This window comes from Aphanomyces astaci, assembly GCF_000520075.1.
Source record: "Aphanomyces astaci strain APO3 unplaced genomic scaffold supercont1.81, whole genome shotgun sequence".
NCBI lineage: Eukaryota > Oomycota > Saprolegniomycetes > Saprolegniales > Verrucalvaceae > Aphanomyces > Aphanomyces astaci.
Window position 1 is genome coordinate 94393 of NW_009798344.1, and position 17269 is coordinate 111661.

At 51.7% G+C, this 17269-nt stretch overlaps 1 protein-coding gene across 1 annotated transcript; it reads right to left on the reverse strand.

Annotated features, from left to right (window-relative positions):
* Positions 1-15570: 15570 nt before the first annotated feature.
* H257_16148 (hypothetical protein) lies at positions 15571-16111 on the reverse strand (the record flags this gene model as incomplete). Its single annotated transcript, XM_009844496.1, has 3 exons — positions 15571-15760; positions 15796-15907; positions 15970-16111. 3 exons carry the CDS (start codon positions 16109-16111, stop codon positions 15571-15573), a joined length of 444 nt encoding a protein of 147 aa, XP_009842798.1.
* Between the last annotated feature and the right edge of the window lie 1158 nt (positions 16112-17269).

Consider the following 17269-nt stretch of genomic DNA (forward strand, 5'->3'; position numbering starts at 1 on the left):
TTAAAGAACTACCACTGGTCAGCTGAACACGCCTTTGTACTGCCACAGATTCACTCTACAGCCTGAGGTATTGACATGGATGTTTTGGCCCCTTAGAGCCATCCATTTTAAGCACTTCCAGGGAACACATACCCTTCACACATATACTACATTAAAGAACTACCTCTGGCCAGTTGAAGGAGCCATTGCGGTGCCTCAGAGTCACTCTACAACCTGAGTTATGGACATGGACGTTCATTCCTATCGTATGCACTTCTATTCTACGGTATTCCTTGTCACCATCCGATTATATATTACTACCGGTAGTACCCCGGGATACGTTCAGCTGTAGTGTCGTACCAACAATTCAGATGTAATGCAATTCCCTTTTAAGTACCTTGATGCGCATCCACCTCACTCGAGACTCTACCTCAACCCATGAGTTGACAGGTGGCGTCTGTTCTGTGGTTTCAGCAAAATTTATGTGGCAGGAATGTGAACTCCGACAGCTGGTGTTCCTCGGGTTGTGGCAGGGGTGTAAAACCCACCACGTGGCGGTTGCCACTCGTCGACAGCAGGTGGCTGTCGTCGTTGGGGAGATCTGAACGGGTTCTCAACGGTGCGCCGAGCGGCGCGTCCTCGCGCCTCCTCGATCCGGTCACGCGACCGCGATCGTTCTTCGGCGTTCGTTGGCGTTTCCTCGTCGGAGGAATGTTCTTGTACCATCTCCAGTGAATAGCTCAACAGTTAACTAAAGATATCTTTGTTTTGTCTCCCGTTTCTTCTTGGTTTTTGGCCACGGGACCTTTGTCAAGGTAGCAAATATAACACTGACATTAGTGAGGTTAAATACGCCACGAGGCGCCTGCTAACTACCATTCACTAAAGTACTCAGTACCTCCACAAAGGTATCAAAACCATTGACACGGCACACACACAGAGCATGTGTGTTTGCAATGGGTCAAACTAACGCGCGACCCAATTGCTCTGCACACTGCAGAACGCCATGGTACTTATCATATTCATGATCTAGTTTCCTCATTCGAGCGGCGCAACGAGAACGTCGACTTGGAGTGGCGGCGTAACAACTTGCATGACTTTCTCCGGCGCAGGGCCCTGGTGTGTAACGTTGCAGTTATGTTTTTTATTGTTCAACTTTATGATCCGATCGCGCGATTTTCATGTATTATCGGCAGCTTATAGCTCTAAAGTTGAATGAGAGTCTTCTTCACGCTGCTCGCCTTGTGTTCCATCACACTATGCTTCTTCAATTTGTACAGTTCGCTATCTCGATTCATCTTGCCATCCTTCTTGAAAAGGCCCTTCGGGTGATAGAACGAGTGAAATTTGTCCCAGCAGGACCACGCGGCATGGGGTCAGACGTGCGCTGGGACTTGCTGGTCTCTTGGCACGTAGGCCTTTGTACATAAGTACACTTTGTGCACGTCGCACCACTGCGTCTTGATGAGTTATTTGTTCCGCTCGAAGTAGCAAACGACACAGTAACGGCGCATACCCTGGTCGTACGACACTTCCGCTTGCTTGTCCGTCGCCCGACTAGTGATGGAGGGCGTTGGCGGCTGCCGAAGAGAAGCGTCGTGCTTCGGAGCAGCGGCTTTGTCTTCGGCTGCCGCCTTGTCGGCCGCCGCCTTTTTGAGAACCTTCGCCGACTGAGTCATTGGTAAGTTGGCGTACTCCATTGTACTTAGGTCTCTGAAAACCTACGAGTGTGTGAGGAAGCAACGTAGCATAGAGGATAAATTACAATGTCCAATCCGTTTCAAACAGCATTTGGTTCGGGAGCTTTGTTTGGAAATGCAAGTGCGAGTCGCGTCGATTCACTGGTTCGCAGAGCGTATAGAGCACGTACAAGCTGGTGATAGCAATGGCGACGAGTGCAAACCCGAGCTTCTTTTACCAGTGCTTGAAACTTGCACCCGACGCGATCTAGAACCGTTCGCGGAGTTGATCGTGGCGGTCCACACCTTGCATGTACAGTACTTCTTGTACAGGACGACGAGTGATAGGCATTCTTGTTGGCGAGTTTCACTAAGGGTTAGCATGAGATACCATAACGTAGCCACGTATCTTCCAATTCGGCGATGGACATACGACGTCGTAGTTGCATCCGCAGTAGACAGCATGTTCACGCCTGTGCCGTCGAGCCAGGAAACGGCAATGATGCCAAGAGATGACGGCAATGATGCCAAGAGATGTAGCGACGGACACTAGACTTGAACCGCGCATGACGGACTTGATCTGCTTCTTGTCGAACATGCAGAACTGTAGGTTGTGCGCTCTGTTGCTTCGAACCGTTCCTCGGCAATACATGCCCATCTTGAGCAGCGTCAAACACAACTGCACCGACGAGTACCAGTTGTCCATGTTGATCACTCGATGTGAGCCTACAACGAATGCATAAGACTACATGCATAACAGAGTAATAACTGTACCTTCCAATTGTTTCGTGATGTCGATGACGTGTTGTGGCAATGCGCTTGGCTTGACTTCATCCCGCGGGTGTTCCGCGCCGTCGTCGTCATCGTCTGGCTCGTCGAAGTTGCGGGCAGCCTTACAGTGGATCTTGAATGCAAAGACATGCCACGTAGTTGCACACGCTGCCGTGTAAATGTGGAAGTGGTACTGGTCCAAAGGTTTCTTGGGGTTGTAGACGATAAGCACACGCGCATAACTTGAAAGACACGGAATGCATGCTTCGTCCACGCTGATCTCGCGGCCGGCCACGTCGAAGTTCTTGAACGATGCCTTCAACAGGTTGATAAGTGGCCTAGTGCGCCAAAGTGGGTCTGCGGGCTCGACCACGTCGTTGAATCTGATGCACGCCCGTAATTGCTTGAATCGGTCTATCCGCATGACGCGGCCGAAGTTCTCTGTCGGCGGCATGAGGAACGACATACTCGGCTTGGACCAATACAGACTGTACTCGCCACCTTGCACGACACTCATCACGATAAGCAGACCCACAAACTTCATGACTTCCACCAGATCGATGCTTTTCTTGAACTCGCGCCCACCTACGTAGCCCTTCGGATGCGCTGCTTGCAGCGCCACGGCCTTGGCGTTCGTTCGCACCGTCACAGTCTTCCAAAACGCCAGCGGCATGAACGCCAGGAAATCTTTGACGGGGTCCTTGAATAGATGCTTGAACTCTTCCGAAATGCGCAACTCGTCCACGGGCGTGTCGTCCTTGCTATCTTCGTGTTTGTAGATGTCTGTAGGCCCGGCGTAATGTCCTCCGTACGTCCATTCCACGTCTTCGAGTCCTTGAATGTCTTCTGTAGCGTCGTAGTGCCTGTGCTTCTTCCAACCACGGTCCACGTACTCGGACCACTCGTCCCCGCTGCCGTCGTCGTCTTGCGGCGCCAAACTGCCGTCGTTGGTTCCTTCGTCACTCTTGGTCTCTTCGTCGAATGAACTTTTGGCGAGGAACTTCTTGTCCCACTCGGTCAGGTCGTGCGACTCGTCCTCGGGCTTGAACAAGGAGATTTACAGGTAACTTCGTCCCGCGTTCATACGTTGGTCCGCCTGCAAAGTCGCAACTGTTCCACGCCTAGAATGCATAAGAAACATACATGTAGACGCAACACACCTTTGTAAAACAGGCGCGCAGTAATCCACGGCTCGTCGCGCTGAAACCGTGTGTGATTCCAAGTGATCTTGTACAATGCCACCATCGCCTTGGCCTCGGCTTTCGTGTTCTTGTCCGGCGTGTCGATGTCGTGATCGTTCTCGCTGCCAACAACGTAGCGCATTTCGGTGACTACACCACTTAGCATGAAGTCTTTGCAATCCGCGTAGAAGGCAAGCAGCTTCTTGTCGTTCTTGTGGATTTGCGTCTCTTGTAGCGGCCTGAACAACACGTTCCGAAACATTGTATTGGATGGAATGGACTTGAGGTCGGGGTAAACTCAGATACCGCGAATGGGATCGGCGTGACGTCCACCTCTGACGGCGTCGACGGCATGTTGGCACTTGACGGCGACTTCGGTGGCCGCCTACGCTTCTTCGGAGTAGACTCGCCTTGCACATCTTGCGCCTTCGCCTTGTTCTAGGCTCCCTTCGGACGTCCTCGCTTCTTCGCAGGTGGCGGCAAGTCTTGCACTGATGATGGACCGTCCACAATTCCATCACCAACGATGAGTGGGTCGCGTGTTTCAAGTCAGCATTTGAGGAAGATCCTCAAGACCTGGACGTTTTGAAGCAACGTCTGCAACGAGCGATTCGCTTCGATACGAAGATCGTGGACACATAGTCCCGCGTCGGTCGTAAGTTGCGATGGTCTCCTATTGCGTGCCGCACTTGGCGTACCCGTATGGCAGTGACACCAAGCCAGTTGTGATGACGCGTAGCGTCAAGTTCAACTGCGTGACGCTGGACACGACGCGTGAACCGCTTGTGTTGCGCGGTCTGAAGGCCTGCGTCGACTACAACTCAACTCATCGTGAGTCGCCCAGAAATGGAGTTACTGGGCTTCAGCGTTGAAGACCACCTTGATAGAGCAAGGAAGGAGAAGGAAGAATGGGACGTTTCGCTCATGCCGACGAATGAATTGTCCGGCATGGCGAATGTCAAGCGTCTGATGGCGGAGAAGTTGAATCCGCCGGAGCTTGACCCAACGACGGGATGGAGTGTGCTACTCCGGAGGTTTATCCCAAACCTCCGTTGAGGACGAAGCGGGGCGCCGCCGCACGAAGCAGGGCGCCGTTCAAGCCATTCTGGCGTCCAAGGCAGCCGAGGCGGAGACGCGCGGGCTTGCGTCCCCTGAAGCGACGCGGCTGCACGACTTATTGGCCAAACACATTGATGTGTTCCGTGAAGACTTGGGCGACCATCCGCCAGTCAAGGTCGAGCCACTGAAGGTTCGGATCAAACCCGTCTGGACGCCGGTGAAGTGTGGGATGCGGCGGTACCCGGCGCTGCATGTGGAGTACATGCACAGCCATGTGGTTGCCCTGGAAACGAATGGTATGGTATACCAATACAACCGCGCTACGTGGCCCGCAGCGCCGAGGATCGTGCCGAAGAAGGAAGTCGGTGACTTGCGCATGACGATCGACAGCAGGCCGATCAACGTCTGCACGGAGCCGATGCCTTGGCCGATGCCAAACCTGTAAGCGGGATAGTCTGTCTGGTCGGAACGAACGTGTACTTCACGTTGGACTGGACCAAGGGGTACTGGCAGTTGCCGCTGCATGCGGACAGCCAGATGTACTTCTCGTTCATGACGTCTTTCGACGTGTACACCCGACTCGCGTGCTCATGGGACAGACGGACGTTGTCGCGTACTGCCAGTCGGTCGTCCACCAAATGTTTGGTGAGCTGCTGTTTCGAGGCCTGTTGGCCTGGCTCGATGACTTGCTGGGGTCCGCCAAGACGACGGACGAGCTGCTCGACTTGTTGGACCAGCGACACTACTTTCTGCGCGAGGCAGAATGGTGTGGCAAGGTGATTTCGACCGATGGAATCACCAATTCCCCAAGCCGAATCGAAGGACTCGTAGATTTGTCGCCACCGACCTCCAGCAGTTTGTGTGTGCCACCAACTGGATGCGTGCGAGCATCCCTGGTTACAACCAGTTGGTTGATCCGTTGCGACGTCTGCTCGACGTGACCACCAAGGCAGCTTCAAGCTGCAAGAAAGCGTTGGTGCGTGCTGCACTCACTGCCGTATAGGGCGACCTCCTGAGCCGATAGGGTTCGGCTCCGACGGATCAACCAGTTGCGAATATTCGCAAGTTGATCCATGTGGTGTCGCCCCTGCAAAAAGTGGATTTCGAGTGGCCAACAGCCGCTACGATCAGCGGCATCCAACGTTCAACCATGGAAGGAGGAGGGACCCCCCCAAACGGGACGACAACTCCCATTTTTACGTGGACACAGTCGGACGAATCTGGATCCCAGATGGTGCTGTCGACCTACAGCAGCGGATTTGTGTGATCGCTCACCAAGGAGCCAGCGGTCACAGTCGCATCGCAGCGACGACCAAGTCGGTGGCCGACGAGTTTGTGTGGAAGACGCTTCAACGGACGTCGAAGCGTTCGTGCGTGCCTGTTTCCACTGCCTGTGCATTGACGGAGACATGGTTCCCGTCCATTGGGTTCGGCGCTTCACGCGGAGAAGCCGAACGAGCTCATCCATTTCGACTGGTTGTTGATGCCGATGGCCAAATCTGGCCAAAAGCAAGTGCTTGTCGTGAAGGACGACATGAGTGGATTTGTACAGCTGTTCGCGGCAGAGTCCGCTGACGCCGCCGCGACCGCTCTGTGCCTGATGACGTGGTTTACCACGTTCGGCTGCGTTGACACATGGGTGTCAGATGGCGGCTCTCACGTCAAGAACGAAGTGATCGAGAAGGTGCGGAAGTGGGTGGGTGCCCACCATCACATCACGACAGCCTACAGTCCTTGGGCGAACGGGACTGTAGAAGTAGTCAACCGACTAGTGCTGCGCGCCGTGAAGGCGCTGCTCAGCGAAATCAAGCTGAACGCGGACGAATGGCCGCATGTGTTGCCCCCCGGACAAGGTGCCCTCAACCATCAGCCGGCGGACTGGGTGGGAGATATTGCACCTGTGACAGCGTTTACCGGCCTGCCAGCCAAGACCCCGCTGGCAGGATTTATCCACCCGACGTCCAAGGATTGGCGACGCCCGTCAAAAACATGTGACAGACCTCCAAGCGGCGCTTGAAGAAATGCACCGTAACGTTGCGGTGCGAAGCAACAAGTTGCGTCAGCAAGCGCGCGGACGCCGCGACCAAAATCCCAAGTCAAATTTGCGGGTTTTTCGGTCGGCGATGTTGTGCTTGTCGGATCGGTCGTTAACCGTCCGACAAAATTGGCACTGCATTGGCGCGGACTTTCCTTGCAAACACGGCCATTTTATGCCATATTTTGTGGCATCCAGACCCGTCCTAAGGGCCCGTCTGGTAACTTATCAAAAAAATTATGCAATTTTTTAGCAAAATGGGATTAACCAAAATGCCTTTTTCAAAATGGAGGTAAAATAATCATTTTGTAATATGGCCTTTTCGACCTCTTGAACGAGAAAATCACACCTGGAATTTTTAGATTTGGGTTAAAACTCTTCAAGCAAAACATGTTTCAATTTTGATCAGATTTGTTGAATTCGGCCCCAAATTGGCATTTTGGGCCAGAATATTGTAATATTTCATGTTGCCAGACGGGCCATAAGAGGTTGATATTCAGGGCCAAGTACTGTTCTTTTTCGTTATGAGAGTATTTTTCTGAGCACTTTGCCTATTATACTAGTACACGGCACACGCTCTGTGTGTGCCGTGTCAAATGTCCCGATACCTTAGTGGAGGTACTGAGTACTTTAGTGAATGGTAATCAGTAGGCGACTCGTGGCGTGTTTAACCTGACTAATGTCGGTGTGTTATATTTGCTTCCTTGACGAAGGTCCCGTGGCCGAAAACCAAGAAGTTGTGGGAGACAAAACACAAGGTACATACGTTGGACTACCGGTAGTACACTTCATACATTCACATGGCAATTCAGGCAACCACGCCCACACACAATGCAATATAAACATGTACGATCGCAGTCTCAGCACTCCACTTCATTATAGTTCAACTTTCTAACATTGAATCATGTCGAGACGTCCACTAGCACTACATTATCGCCAGTATTCACATTTGTACATAATTTACATACCAACGCTTCGTGAACCGGCCAAGTTCGTTTCATGCACTGAAAGGGAATAGGACTACTATAGTTTGAATAGCACCCCTAGCTCACATATTACCTAGGTGCCACCCCCTATTAAAACTCTGCTCCATACTACTACTGTAGTAGAATGTTATTCATGATCATTAGTAAAAACAGCACACAGTAAACTCGTAGAGCTTCAACAAGACCATCCACTGCAATACCTTATAACGTTACCATAATACATGGTTATAAACCTTCTCAGCCGATTCATTACGAATCATCTACATGTAATCAAAGCTGACCTTCACTACACTTTACAATTCGTACTACACGTCTCTAGATTGTTTCTAGCGCAGCCACCGATACCGTCATGCACACAGAGTCAGTGGTTATCGTCCTAATGTTCGCTCAAATGACACTACTGGGACGGAAGGTAGGCAACGCCCACCGAAGATTTTTGAGTATCAGAATAAATTTCATCCAATGATAATCAAGATTCGAAATACTCTTCTCTTATTGGGGGAGTTTTTATTACTCGCGCCAGCGGGAAAAACTTGGCTTTCAAAAACAATACGTGTACATCCAAATATGCGGCGCGCGTCGTATCCGATCTCAACTAAGCTCGAAGCCATCGGCCTACTTGAGACCTTTTCTGGTCGAGAGGTAGCGAAGCTAATGGGCATCCCACGACGAACTTTACAATCGTAGTACGCTCAGCGCTTTGAGCTCCTTTCCTTCGATGGCAACACGAAAAACAAGAAGATCGAACCAGGTGGACGATACGAAGAGTTCCCAGACCCACCAGGTTTAGTAGGATTAGTAGGACTTATAAACAAAATGAGAGATGACGAACGTGCTCTGACGACGACTCACATGATCACCTGGATCAAGATCAACCAAAGGACGTGGTTGATGTCGTACCTTGCAACGAAGAAGTCTGACGTCGCATACGACTCCCTCCTCCGACTGCTGCGTCGCTTCTGCCAGCGCTTTGGATTCTCTCGGCAGCGGCGGACAAAGAACAAGGTCAAGCAGGCGGTCTTGACTGAAGTCCACGACGAGTTCGCCCGCGACTTCCATCGGGAATACCAATCCTACGAGAACAACTGCGTATTCAACGTCGACGAGACAGGGATGCTTTACAACCTTCCTCCAACGTACATTTGGGCTGTTCGTGGCGGCAGCGCCAATATCGCAACGGGGGAGAGCATTCGATGCGCATGACAGCGGTCCTAACGGCGCGAGCGGAGGGTCAAAAGTTGCCCCTGCTGTTGATCATGAAGGGAGTACCCGGGGCGCGCATCGAAACCAAAGAGTTCCCTACGTTTCCTCGTGATTATCACTATGCGATTCAAGAGAATGCGTGGATGGATGCGCTGGTGTGGAGACAGTACCTGCGCAATGTCCTTGGCGAGTCCATCGAAGAGCCGTCGGTGGTTCTAATGGACAATTTTGAGTGCTACGTTTCGGATGAGTCATACAATCCATGCATGAAGAACTTGGCTCCCACCTTTGGGCGCTACCGCCGAACGCAACCTCGGTATGCCAACCACTTGACGTCGGAGTGATGGCGCCGTTCATTGTAGAATTCACCGCCTAACTCGAAGACAAGGCGGGGGTTGCATTCCGTCCGTCCCAGTAGACATGTACTTGCTTGAAATGTAATAGAGTACGGCCGTATGTATCGATTACTACTACGTAGTACTAGCTACTTAGTCTTAGTTTCGGGGTTTGAGCTCGTACACAATCATCACCTTCGTTGGCCCGCGCCAGAGTACTTCCCCCAACGCCCCCAGTATGTGATCACTAACCCATCAGGGCCTCAACTGCACACAGAAAATTCATTTCCACTAAGATTTCACGTTATGTAGGCTACTCACTGCGTCACTACTACCGTACTACTGCCCCACACCACAACCCTCAGTAGATTTAGATCTTACGTCCTTCCACACAAGCGATTTCAGCGTCGACGTCAGAACGATAGCTATCAGATAAATTCAAGCAATACGTATCACGCTAAGTAAAATCAATCGACACACACAAACCAGCAGCGAGGCTCAGTTCGGAGGTGGTAAATTGAGTTGTGAACCATTCATTGCAATCCACTTCATATCACAGGCAATGCACGCAGATAGCCACTAGTTTGTTGCCAGAATCTGATTGGCTAAAACATACAACACACACGTGCGTATCACATGCTCTACACCACACGTTACTTGGTCAATTCTCATGATGGCACATCACCAGTATTCCATTATTCCGGATAACGAATACTACGTAGTATTAATAAATCCGACACTCCCACTTGTAGAGTTGGGTGATACAGGTGGACAACGTGCGGCAATATGCGTAAGTCACACATGACTCTTCTTCAAGTTACAAACCCCCATTGCATGGCGAATAGTGGAAAGGGCAGTACATGTAGGCATGAACAGACACGTGGGAGGCAGAAGGAAAAATTGGAAGTCAATTACTTCTGCCTGGAAAGAACCAGCCAATCAAAACTAAGTATGATTGACCACGACATCCAATGATGTTCCGTGACCAAATGTCTGCGCTGACTTCTACTCTGAGGAAAAGCCTCTAGAAGGCACAAAAATATTCTACACGGCTAGCAGACATTGCTACCTGACTGACAGGACAGTGGGGATGTTCTCTATCAGAACAGGGTGTTCTGACTGCCTCCCAGCAGCGCCACGCACTGTCAACCGGAATCAGGTGCCCAGAGTGCAGCAAGAGGCTGGCGGTTAAGCTCAGTGAGCATAACAACCACTGGTTACACCATCTTTTGTCCGGGACTCAACTCGTCGGACATCCCTTTCAGCGGGTCCCAACCAATTGGCCCTTTCCGAACGACGCGCCGTGGAAGGGCTGGATGGATTGAGTAACCACCGGAATGCCGTCACCCCCCCGATTTCGAACCAACATGGTCCAGGGCGTCCCCCTTACATGCTGGCGCAGTCACGGGCTGAGAGGCCGGAGTTCGTGCCCCCTGGCTCGCGCCGGAGGGTGCTGTCGGGTGGCACACCCTTAGTTGACTGCGCAAAGTGCAGAACGTTGTCACATCAAGTGGTTTGGTAAAGATATCCGCGACTTGATGTCGCGTATCGGTGTAAACAAGACTAAACGTCTGTTGTTTTACAAGGTCGTTGATGTAATGGTAGCGTACATCAATATGTTTGGTACGCCCATGGTGGCTAGAGTTGTTCACGATATGAATGGTGCTCTGATTGTCCTCGTGAAGAGGACTCGATGTGGTGATCGGATGTCCCATCTCACCAACTGCCTGCTTGATGTACAGGCATTCTTATGCAAGTGGGCACAGAATCATGAGTTCTGACTCGGTTGTCGAAAGGACGATGCTCCACAGCCTCTTAACGATCCAAGAGATCGCAGAGTTCCGGTAAAATGTCAGCCCGCGACGCAGCATCGTTGATAACACAGTGAGCGTAGTCACTGTCCGCATACGCATGAAGCGGGGCGGATTGATCGTACGCACCGCTGAGGACGAGACCGTAGTCGATCGTTCCTCTGATGTACCGGAGGGCGACCTTGGCTGCCTGCCAGTGGGCAGGGCTGAGGTTCGTGAGGAACTGGCTCAGTTGTTGGACGATGTACGCGAGGTCGGGTCGAGTACTAATCATGAGATACATGATGCTGCCGACTACTGATCGGTAAGGCTTGTCCACCATAGACTGGCGTTCAGCATCGTTCTGAGGACACATCTACTCAGACAGCTTGAGATTGTACTCCATTGGAGTGGGGGCTGGTTTTGAAATCTCCATGCTGAACCTCTTGAGGATCGAGGTTGCATATTGGGATTGATGCATTGTGATAGTTCGAGCAGAACGATCTCGAACAATGTGAAATCCGAGAATAAAAGTGAGAGCCCCAAGGTCATGCATTCGAAAACGCGATGACAGACCATGTTTGATGGTGCGCATCATGTCCGGTGAAGGAGCCATGATGACCAGGTCGTCAAAGTAGACGCCGATGTAAACGGCTTGGCCGTCCATCTGCTCGGTGAAGACACAGCAGTCTTTGATGAGCTGTGTGTACCCTTGCTGGCGCAAGTAGTTAGCTAGTGTCTGGTACCACAGGTGAGGGGCTTGCTTGAGACCATAAATACTGCAGAGGACCCGAAAGACATCGCGGTGATTCTTCGCGGTGTCAAATCCAGGTGGATGTTTGACGTAGACCTCGCAGTCGATTTCTCCGTTGAGAAAGGCAGTGATAACATCCATGGCGTCGATATCGTAGTCGAGAGACGCGCCGAGTGTGAGCATCGTTAGAAGGATTTCTTTGGCAATGACCGGGGAGTAGCTCTCCTCGTAGTCAACGCCTTGAATTTGGGTGTGTCCTTGGATCACAAGTCGCGCTTTGTAGCGAGCGACGCGTCTCATAGCCTCTGTGGCCGAGTCGTCGTATCTGGAGGCAAGGTGGCTGGTTAGAACGACCCGTTCGCCTCATGGGCTGCCAGCTCGAGCATCATGGCTTCAAGCCACTGCGCTTTGGTAGGCGATTTCATCGCCTGTGTGTAGGTCTTAGGCTCCTCTGAAGGAGTCGTGTCCTTGAGGGCGAGGAGGATGTGTTTCAGTGTCGAAAGAGATTGAGCGCCTGAGGCGTCCTCAATATACGACATAAGCAATTGAGCTGGACCGTCGCGTGGACGTGTCCGCCGTGTCCAGTGTGGTAGACGTCGATGAGTACGACATGTGCTATCGCCGCTGCTCGAGACCGTGAGGGCCGAGGCGGAATTGTGAGCAACTGGGTTGTCGTATGTGACGACGGTGGAGTGGAGGTGGATGTCGTACTCACATATGCCGGAGTACGGCAGTCTGTACTTCTCGTGGAACGAGGTACATGGGACGGGGAAATATTCCTCCGTTGTGTTGAAGGTCAACGTTCGACGACGCTTGGTCGTCGGAGTTGTGGACGACTGGTGTGAGGGGTGGCGAATGATGCCACCCAAACGGGCGGAGTGATGTCTGGTACGTCATGTACGACAGGGACTTGTCACACTGTACTTGTTGACTAGGCAGTAATGCCTCCCTAAGTGTGGGTAGAGGTGTGGCCGTATCGGCCTCCCCAAATGAGGGAAAAGGTGTCGTCCATGAAAAGGCCTCCTCAAATGAGGGTAGAGGTGTTGGTGTCGTGGACGACGCAGCCCCCCAAAGGGGTGAAGGCAGGCTAGGTTGAAGGGGTGGTGGACTTTGGTCCACGGTGAAACAGTTCTGCTGGGGATGTTCACTTCGAAGACGTTTCACGTCCTCGACTGATTTCAGGAGGGGGAACTGATGTTCAACGAACGTCACAAGCACGTAATGCGTGTCCAGCTTCATTAGCTTGAACCCTCGAAATGTCTCGGGTAAGCCAATGTACATGCACAGCATGCCTCGGGGAGACAGCTTGTTCACACGAATGGGTATGGTGACGTGTGCGTACGCTACACAGCCAAATACGCGTAAACGTGCGTAGTCTGGATGGCTCCGGTGCCATAGACGATACGGAGTATCCCCACTGATGGTGGTGGACGGCAGTATGTTCATGAGGAACACTGGGTGGGAAATGGCTTCGCCCCACAAGAACTGTGGCAAATTACCATGCAGTAGTGGAGTGAGCTATGGTGACGATGATGCCCATACGCCGCTCGGCCACAGGGTTCTGGGACGGGGTATAGGCATTCGTGTACGTACGTATTCGCTTTGAATACGGGCCCCGAGTTTGACATACTCCTTAGCGTTGTTTGGAGCGCTTGGATTTCCTCGAACTCACTGGGTGGTGAGAGCTCGATGACTTCGGAGCGATAACGCTGCCGTACGTCGCGACAGAACGCGCTGTACTTGTCGTACAAGTCCGCGCGCTTTTGTACGATGTACACAAAAGTGTATCGGGTAAAGTCATCGATGAACGTGATGAAGTATCGACCCCCAGAGATAGAGGGGATATTGATTGGACCCCACACGTCGAAGAGCACTCGTTCCAGAGGCCTCGACGACTTTGGTAGTTTGTTGCATGAAAAGGGAAGTACGGTGGCTTCGACCTTAAGCATGTGTCGCACGAGGCATGGGCCGTGATGGCCTGCCAAGAGATGGGAAATTCGAACACTGTCGAATGACGCCGCAATATGCGGAGCTTGTCATGACTTGGATGGCCCAGTCGATGGTTCCATGGCGTAGTGTCGTGTGTACTCGACTGCGTCACGAGGACGGTCGATATGGGGTCGGCGATGCGTGGAGAAAACCGCGTCATAATGACGTACAACCCGGTGGCTTCGTCGTAGGTTGCGGTGAACTCGCCGTCGTAGGTGGCTATAGTCCACTCCTGTGGGGTGATGGAGACAATTTGATGTCGACCCTCGGAAAATAAATCGAAGTGCAAATCTGCGATGTGATATACATCCTGCAGATAAATCACTAATGATTCGTCGTTGGTGTCAGCGACCTGGAGTCGTACTGTGCCACGACCGAATGACATAGAGTTGGTGGCCGTCAGCTGCACCATCAAAGGATGAGAATTGTTCATAGTTGATGAACCACTCACGATGGAAAGTGGAGTACTTGGATGAACCACTATCTACCGTCCAGTGACGGGATCGACTTTGCTCCTTGACAACCGGGCGGGTTGGTGACACGCGAAGTGCCCATCCAGTACCCGTAAATACAAGTGATCGCGATACAGTAGTATCGAGCGAGTCGTAATACAGACTGAAGTCCTGTAATAATGTCGAAAGTACTTTGGATGTACTTGACTTGTCGGTCGATGTTGTAGTCCCGTAAATCAAACATGTGAATGTTGTTCATCTAAAATATGTCGAGGCATAAATGCCGGCATGTGTGCGTGAAGACATAAATAAGGAGTCTGGTCACGTTGTTGACGTGTGTTCTGCGACACTAACGTACGGGTAGAGCTGCGCTGCGACTGCGGTGGCGCCGGTCGGCATACATCGAATGACTACGGCTGCGGTAGCGCCGGTCGTCTTGGTTAGTCGCGGTAATAGCTGCGGTCTTCGCTGTAGTCGCGGTACCGGTCGCCTGAGCGACTGCGATAGCGGGAGGTCGACTGACGAAACGGGCTACGGCCGCGTTGATTTTCGCGATAAGCGCCGTAGTCGAAGCTGGCGTAGCCTGGATGGCCGCTGGGAGCGTAGCCCGGTGGACCACTTGATACGTAACCTTGGCGAACGGTGTTGAGGAAGGATGTCCCGGTTCCTCCACCACGCCCACCGCCTTTGCCATGGCGTTTGCCACCGCGGTGGCCGCTTGGTCCGCCTTGATTGCGTCGACCACCTCCACTTGGGGGTAATTCGACAGGTGGGATGGCAGCTCATCCTGGCGGAAACACAAAGTCTTGACGCACCACGTTGTGAAACGCACGGGAGAGCTTCGTGCAGGTGTATGTCGAGTGGCTGCCTGAGGACAGGCAGAAGCCACACCAATCCGCCATGGCCTTGGGTGCCCTAGGGTGCGGCGGCCGCTTGTCCGTAGCCGTCTCACTGGCTTGCGCCATCGCGAAAGGCCGGAAGTGTCAATGCGCTAGACCGCGTTGTCGCGGTCGCGGTTGCCGACCATGCACCGGTGCAGCCGCGGCGATCGGCGCTGGGCCGAGGTAGTGCGGGTACTTGGTGACCAAGCCCGGCCAATGTTGTTCAAGCAACTGGCGCATGTTCTTGTATGGGATGCTCGGCTGAGTGCCGCACCATACGAACAGGTCTGGAGCGATGTACTCCGGTAGTGCCGCCAGGAGGGCCGAGGCTAAGTGGCTATCTCTGAGGGGTCGCCGTTCCAGCTTCTCTGCTGCCGTTCGCATCTTGTCGAAGGCTTGGAGGTTGATGTCCAACGACACGTGAGGCTTGAACTTTAACGTGTGTAACCGTTGTAAACGGAAATAGCCGTTGCATGTTATTGTTCGTCGCTGGAGAACTTCCACCGAAGCGACGAAATAATGCAATGAGCACATTCGTCGCGAATCTCGGCAGCGGCATCGCGCTGGACTGTTGGTGACAAGGAGGCGTAGACCAGCGCGCATGAGCGCGAGATGGCCGTCTTCTCCAACTTGATCAATTCATCGCCTCGTCCGTCGAGCGGTTGTCTGCGAGCCACTAGGTGAGCTCCGGACCCAGTAACAGATGGGCGTCGATCGTGAGTGGTGGGAGCGGCGGTGAGCCCTCAGGCAGTGCTACCGCTTCGGCTTGGTGCAGGCGAATGCACTTGCAATCGTTGAGGAGTACCTTGTAGGCTAGACGGAGTCCCTTCATGGACATGACCGTCTCAACTTGCGCACAGTTACAACTTGCGCACAGTTAGTCGCCATCTCGGTGAGATCCTCACCGGCAAGGATGACGGAAGTGTATTCAAAGAACGAATTGTCGAAGTTTTCGGCGCCGAGGAGGCGCTGCGTGAACGGAAGGGCAGCGCGAGAGGTAGCAGGTGGAAGGCTCATAACCAGTGGAAAGGGCAGTAGGCAGGAGCAGACACGTGGGAGGCAGAAGGAAATATTGAAAGTGAATTACTTCTGACTGGAAAGAACCAGCCAATCAAAACTAAGTATGATTGACCACGACATCCAATGATGTTCCGTGACCAAATGTCTGCGCTGACTTCTACCTGACGAAAAGCCCACTAAAAGGCGCAAAAACCTCCTAGTAGACGCTGCTACCTGGCTGACAGGACAGTGGGGATGTTCTCTACCAGAACAGGGTGTTCTGACTCGAAGTAACTCAAATTGCTTGACAGGTAGTGCCTTCGTTAGAAGATCTGTGAGCATTTCCTCTGTCTTGCAGTATTGGACTTTCATTACAACTAAGTCTCGAGCAAATAGATATCTTATCTCGATTTCCAGGATTATGAACAATTGTCAATTGCGTGTTATCGCACGAGATAACTTTGGGGGCAGTTCGTTGAAATCCCATCTCTATAAGAAGATGACGGTCCCACTCACATTGTTTAACGCCTTCGCTTAATGCAACCAACTCAGATTCTGTTGTAGAACTGAAACACAAGCTTGCTTGTTACTGCACCACGAGATGCAGACTCCAGCAATTATGACAAGATAACCAGTGATGGATTTAACATAAAAAATCAATTTTAAGACACATGACTCAATTTAATATCTATGTTCAAGAACCAATCAAACGGCGCAAAATAGTTTGAAGCACACCTTTGCAAATAAACATCCTCGTGATATCCATCGGGAAAGGCGAGAATGCATATTGGAAAGCTCCTTGCGAATTTATAATCCGTGCAAAAGGATTGATGACCTCTATAATTTAATACCCTAAACACAAAATTTGTAAGCAAATGATCATAATTTGATCAAGATAACAACATGTGTCTTAAATTGATTCTCAAAATGGTATCAAACTTGCTTAATTTTTTGTGTTTTTCTCATGCAATACGACTGCAAAACACAATACAATCGGTGTGTGGCTGTAAAGCATTATTTCAGCTATAATATCCAATTTTCGGAGGTTGAAAACGTTGCCTGATTTTTACGTTGAGTCGCGAAACTTGCGTATGTGTATACATCAAAGGAAAACCAGCTTGCTTTCTGTCAATTAGAAGTCTATATGTAGACGTCACTTTCAAGTATCTTAGTACT